The sequence below is a fragment of the Malurus melanocephalus genome, unplaced genomic scaffold, assembly GCF_030028575.1.
Source record: "Malurus melanocephalus ecotype Western Australia unplaced genomic scaffold, MMel_1.1 scaffold_491, whole genome shotgun sequence".
Lineage (NCBI taxonomy): Eukaryota > Metazoa > Chordata > Aves > Passeriformes > Maluridae > Malurus > Malurus melanocephalus.
This window is the reverse complement of record NW_026623723.1, coordinates 462,253-468,469: the sequence shown is the minus strand read 5'-3', so window position 1 is coordinate 468,469 and position 6,217 is coordinate 462,253. Positions and strand designations below refer to the sequence as shown.

Sequence of the window (6,217 nt, the reverse complement as noted above, 5' to 3'; positions counted from 1 at the left end):
GATGTGGGAAATGAAGGATGGGATGAGGGGAATGCTGGATGGGATGAAGGGAATGCTGGTTGGGATGAGGGGAATGCTGGATGGGATGAAGGGAATGCTGGTTGGGATGAGGGGAATGCTGGATGGGATGTGGGGAATGCTGGTTGGGATGAGGGGAATGCTGGATGGGATGTGGGAAATGCTGGTTGGGATGAGGGATGCAGGTGTGGCAGGATTCCCAGCGGGATGGGCAGCATGTGGGACAGAAAGGGACCGTGTGACCGTGAGCACCGTGGTGACACCGTAGAGCTGCAGCCCGAGGAGCCCCAGCCCGGGTGGGGCTGTCCCCTCCCCATCCCCCAATGAACCCCAAGCCTGGTTGGTGCTGTCCCCTCCCCATCCCCCGAGGAGCCCTAGCTCTGTTAGGGCTGTCCCCTCCCCATCCCCCGATGAACCCCAAGCCCGGGTGGGGCTGTCCCCTCCCATCCCCCGTGGCCTCACCTGGCGGTAGGTGCAGATGATGATCTCTCGCAGGTGGTAGTGCATGGGGGTCATGGTCTCGCTGACCGTGTCCAGGGCCATGTCCACCTCCTTCTTCATCCGGTGACCGTCAGGCAGGAGCTGCACCACCTTCATCACCACCTGTGGCACGGGTGGGAGCACTGGGGCTTTGTTCCACTGCCCGGGAGAGGATCCAGCCCCTCCAAACCCTAAAGCAGCCCCAGCACTCACCTCGAACTCCCCTTTGGTGTACTTGGCATCAGGCACGCTCACGATTTCCTCCTCGCTCATCTCAGGGATGCCCTGGGGTAGCCAGAGGGGGCTGGGTCATTATGGGCTGCACAAAAATGCAGAGCCTGTGCCCAGCCCCTCGGGACCCCCAGCATTCCCCACCTCCCTGGCCACAATGTTATCCCTGTCCCAGGAGGGAGCCACGTGTCTGGACAAACACAGGACTGCTCCAGGCACAGGGTCAGGGTTCCCAGAGAGGCTGTGGTTGTCCCTGGACCCCTGGAAGTGTCCAAGGCCAAACTGGAGACAGGGGTTGGAACACCCTGGGATAGTGGAAGGYGTCCCTGACTATGGCAGGGGTTGGAACGAGATGATCCCGAAAGTCCCTTCCAACCCAAACCATCCCACAATTCCATCATTTCCCCTGCCCTTAACCCTTTATCCCAGAGAAGAATCTCTCAGGAAAGGGGTAAAGGCTCTCCAGGGATTCTCCCACATTTCTGGATCTCACTGGGRGTCAGTCACAACAGATGTCCACCCCCACAGCCCACCCTGGCCCTGCCTATGTTCCGTGGCTGTGACACAGCTGCCGTGGGCTCCCCAGAGCTTTCCCCAGGATTGCTGGGGATTGTTGCATCCCTCCACACTCACATTGAAGTGCCACAGGGTGAGCACAGCAATGACCATGGCCGTGGTGGTCCTGCCCCGGCCGCTGGAGCAGTTGAACACGAAGGCTGTGCGCGAGTCCTCAGCCAGGGCGCTCTTCATGGCCTCCAGCAGCCGGTCAAAGTCCTGCAGGATGGGATTTTAGGGATGTGGGACCCCTCCCCTTCACCCTACAGCCTGAAATCCWTGCTCCCTTGCTGCCAGATCCATCCCTGCCCACCAAATACAGTGCCCCACCGCACCAAGGCTGGCTGGGGACCACCCCATGCGCGGGGTACCTGCTCCTTGGGGGCACAGAAATCGGGGATGGGGATGCGGCGGTAGCTGAGTCCCTGGCAGRAGTTCCTCTGCTGGCTGAAGATCTCCTGCGTGGTCAGGCAGCTCTTGAACATCTTCATCTGCTTCTCYGCCTCCAGGTACACCTCCAGCCACTTCTGGCACTTCAGCAGGTCCCCCTTCAGGGCAGCCTCCAGCTTCTGCAGAGGATGGGGAAACCCGCACTGTAACGCCCACCCCTCCTAATTTTGGCAGCATTTTAATTAATTTCTTTTATATTCAGGCAAACACCCCAAACCCCAGTTCTGCCCAGGACCACAGTTCCTCTGTCCTTGACAGGAGCCCCAGGAGCATGCCCTCCCACCACAGTGGGCAGCTTCCCCACACAGCCACACTGCTGCTGCTGCTGGCAGCCAGGCTCCTGTGCTGCCTGTGTCCCCTGGAAATCCAGCTGGGAACATCCGCTCCCCTTTCCCCAGATGCCTTTTACCCTCGCTCTCAAAGCATGCTATAAATCCTTCCAGGGTGGATCTTCGCTTTGCTTCCTCGTTCCCAGAGGAAAACAAACCCAGCRGCTCCAGAGGGTGGGGAAGTGGAATCAAAGCCTGTGGGAATGACCCGTGAGAGTTCCTGGGAACATCCAGCTCACCTCCAGCTGCTGGGGTGAGGCGGCAGGCACGGGGATCAGCTCCTCCAGGTGCCCGGGCTCCCGCAGSGAATAGATCTGCTCATTCCCCTCCAGGACCACCTCCTCCCGCAGGTTGATCCACAGGATTCGGGAGTGTTTCCTCTTGGCGTCCGTCAGGTACTGCAGGACGCTGCCCAGGCTCTGGGGAAAGGCGGGCAGGGGTGATGAAGGGCCGGCAGCCTGACACGGGGTCCGTGCCCGAGGAGGGACAGCGTGGCTCACCTTGGAGCTGGGCTGGGCTGTGCCATAGACGGGCATTTTGGGCACCCTGCGGAAGTTGGCCACGCTCATCTCCTTGGCGGTGCTCAGCACGTCGGGGCAGAAGCGCTCRTCCGCCACCTGGAACAGAGCGACACCATCCCACCCTCGGGTTTGAGGAGGGCTCCCAGCRCTGCACAGCCCTGCTCGGGACAAAYCCCCAGACCTTCCCCACAGCAGCAGCCAGGACTCAAAGCTCCACGGGGTTTCAGAGGTGGGAGATGCTCTTGCACCAACAGCCCCAGCCTCCTTCACCAGAAATYCCAGACTCACACCACGGGATGCTCCAAACACATCCTCTGGCCACACACCCATCCTCCCACTGCTGGGGCTGGAAGGGACCCTAAAAACCATCCTCGCCGAGCAGGACACGGCCTCAAAACCCCAAGAAACCCTTGGCTTCTCGCAGCTCCCACCTTCTCCCGCCAGGCCCCAGGGTTCATCACTCACCAGCACGCGCGTGCCCTTGGTGACGAGCTCGGCAGTGACGGTGAGCTCGGAGCGGTTCATGTCAGCCTGCAGCCGGTAGAGCTCGGGGTGCCGGCACATCCACCTGCTGAAGCTGAGGGCAAAGCCCAGGGGGTACTGCCGGCGGGGGGCCGGGGGGGATGGATGCACCATCAGCCTGGGATCGCGTCCCCATCCCCTGCCCCCGCCCCACCGAGAAAACCTGCTTGGAAAACTCCCAGGGGAAAAACCCCGCCCTCCCGCCAGCAAAAAGAGGGTGAGGAAGGGTGTTTTTTTGGGTTGTTCTGGGGGGTTTTACCTGCTCGTGAAGGTAGTAGTTGAAAGCAATCAAGTAGAAATAGCGTTCGAGGCTCTGCAGAGTCCTCTGGAGGAAATACTCTTTGGTGCTGCTCCCCTGGAAGCAAAGGAGAGGGAATCTGATGCACAGTGCTGATCAGTCCTGCAGCCCCCAGCCCCAGAAAAAAACCCTGCAGTCACTTTGGAAGAGTAGTTTTATTTTTTAAATGAAACGTTTCAAGTTTTCCCATATTAAAACGATGCTCAAAGGCATWAATTCACATTTCAGCTCCAAACAAAAGCTTCCCTTTAGCACAAGGACACACTGGGAGAGGCTCCAACAGGTCCATGCTGTCACACGGATACAGTGTCCAGATGGGAGATTCAGACCCAAGGGGATGGCTCTGGAAAATGCAAGGTCCTGCCCSCATCCCAGCCACCTCCATGGCTCTYGGATGAAATGCTCAAGTGACATCCCTGGGGATGAAGGGCCCTGAGCCAGCCACACACCCTGCAATATCCATCATTTCCCTTTCCATGCCCAGAAAAATCTTGATGCCCTTATTTCCAGCTCCTCCTCCTCTTCTTTATCCCCACCACCCAAATCCAGGCGTGTTCCCGACCCGTTACCCCTCTCCAGGATGAGGCTCACTGGAACTTCCCATGGAAAATCCCGTAAGACGGGGCTGTGTGCAGGGTCAGCCCCGAGAGCAGGGTTTGCTCATCCCTGACTCATGAATATTTACTTGTTCCCCACCAGAAAAATCCGGCCTGCAGTCATTTATCAAGAGGGGAGGCAGTGGGATTTGCTCTGGAAACTCAAAACAAAGCCTGGGGCGGTGGAGCCCTGCCAGGTTTGAACCGACAGCAGAGCGGTGCTGCTTCCCGAGCGCACGGATTCCTGCAGTAAAATCCATCCCAGCGCTCTCACCCCAGGCAAATCTCTTCAAATTCCCCTTAAATGGGTGGAGAGAGGCATTACCCACTCGTGTTTCAGCCCTGAAASCCGGGTAATGTGGGAGTCTGGCTGCTCAGCATCCCACACCGGGACTCACCTGCACCTCCTTTTGAGGGCTTMAATCTCTAATTCTGCACCCCAAATCCAGGCAGAGCCCCACAGTCCAGTGCGATCCCATTTCTCCATGCTCAAAAAAGCCCTTCCACCCCCAAAAAAGTCAACCAGCTCACCCCTGGAGCACTAAGAAGTCCAGGCTGGTTTCTCGATGGCTGAGCGTTATCCYCTCTCCCTTCTCACCCTCCACGTGCCCCCGGCGCATTTTCCTGGCCCCTGGCCACTGTTTAAACCTGCTCTTGCTCCACAGAGACTTCAAATAAACACTCCTGGAGGCTTATTTACRGCAGTCCCCCAGCCATTTGCTCTCCAGGAAGACACAGAGCAGTTTTTTCCAGCAGGGAAAAGCTTCAAGGCAATGGGAAAATCCCCTGTGCCATGTCCGAGCTTCCCCTGCTGGCCAAGAGAACCTGCAGCAAGCACATGAGCAGCACCAAACACACCCAAATCCACCCTGGAAAGAATCAGGGGCTATAAAATTCGGGATTTGTCACTAAACATCAAAAAAGGGACAGTAAACACCTTCTTTTCCCATTGTTTAATAGTTTTCATGGGTTTTTTTTGCCATGCAGCACTTGGTTCGAGATTGCCCTTTACAACCCAACACTTCCACTCCACGTTCAACATTTGAAAGGGAAAATTAATTTCCAAATAAACCATTCTTCTGGGATTTATTTCATAAACTGGGGCAGCACTTCCACCTTCCTTCCATCCATCCACCTGTTGAGGAGCCCCCTGGGAACTCAGGCAGGGAGACCACAGCTTTCCAGAGTGGAAATTCACCCTGATGGCTCTTCAAAACAACAGGAAAATACCCACAAATCTACAACTAGGAAAGCCTGACCTTGGGTTACTGTATTTGCAATGATCCCTCCCAGCTCCTGAGGACTTCTACCATCCAGGCTGATATTGATTTTCCAGTTTTAGAGCTGATGAAACCAGGGCATAGGATATTATTTGCCCCTGAGGTCATCTACCAGAAGCAGCAACAAAGCCCAAACCTGTCTGTTTTTCCCCCAATCCCAGCCTGCTCCATTCTGTGTTTTTTTTTTTAACAACTGGGAAAAACAAAAAAAGAAAAAAGAAAGAGACACTCCACAACCTTCCAGGTTTCACATAGCTGGGAAATCTCCAGCTCACAGGAAGCTTTGRGTTTCCAGAATTTACATTCTTCTCGTCCCGGCGCAAAAACAGCTCGATAAATTTCCTGGTGCCGATGGCCGGCGTCCGAGCAATGCTCTGCTTACCTGGATCTGATAATCCTCCCCGATCCCTTCCAGCTTCTTCTTGTTCTCGTAGATGGCTTCCCTCATGTCATGCATCTCCGAGCAGGAGGCGATGGCACCGTCCACCTGGGGAGGAGCGAGTGGCAAATCACTCCATAAGCCCGGGATCAGGGGAAAACGTCACCCCTCCCTCTCAGGTATCCCACCAGCAGCACCCCCTCACCTCCTCCACTATCTGCTGGCCTTTGGGCACCGTCTCCACGAAGGCCTGGATGACCCGGAGCCTGTCCCTGGGAGATGTTTTAGGCAGGTGGGGGAAGCTGCAGYGGGAGAAGAAGGAAATGGAACTGGTCCCAGGGGGACAGGGATCCCCCCCAGTCCCGCCCCAGCGCCAGCCCCGCTTACTCGGGCTTGTGGGCRGCTCCTCGGTGGTGGTGGAGGATCAGGGTGCCCATGGCCATGGCCAGGTTGGTCCTGCCCACGCCGGTCTGGCAGCCGAAGAGCAGCGCGGGCGGGGGTCGGCCGGGGTCCCGCAGCAGCAGGCTGGGGCTCTCCTGGGAGGGGACACGGGGTGAA

General features: G+C 57.2%; 1 protein-coding gene across 1 annotated transcript in view; it reads right to left on the bottom strand.

The window, feature by feature from the left end:
- Positions 1-6,217, bottom strand: part of PALD1 (phosphatase domain containing paladin 1) — a 24,862-nt gene that overhangs the window by 15,801 nt on the left and 2,844 nt on the right. Inside the window, exons 7-17 of the mRNA XM_057381089.1 lie at positions 6,047-6,195; positions 5,865-5,961; positions 5,663-5,767; positions 3,366-3,461; positions 3,050-3,184; positions 2,564-2,680; positions 2,303-2,482; positions 1,656-1,853; positions 1,363-1,503; positions 712-783; positions 481-621 (exon numbers count right to left, since the gene is read on the bottom strand). Coding sequence (XP_057237072.1) covers positions 481-621; positions 712-783; positions 1,363-1,503; positions 1,656-1,853; positions 2,303-2,482; positions 2,564-2,680; positions 3,050-3,184; positions 3,366-3,461; positions 5,663-5,767; positions 5,865-5,961; positions 6,047-6,195 — 1,431 coding nt within the window. The remainder of the gene's footprint in view (positions 1-480; positions 622-711; positions 784-1,362; positions 1,504-1,655; positions 1,854-2,302; positions 2,483-2,563; positions 2,681-3,049; positions 3,185-3,365; positions 3,462-5,662; positions 5,768-5,864; positions 5,962-6,046; positions 6,196-6,217) is intronic.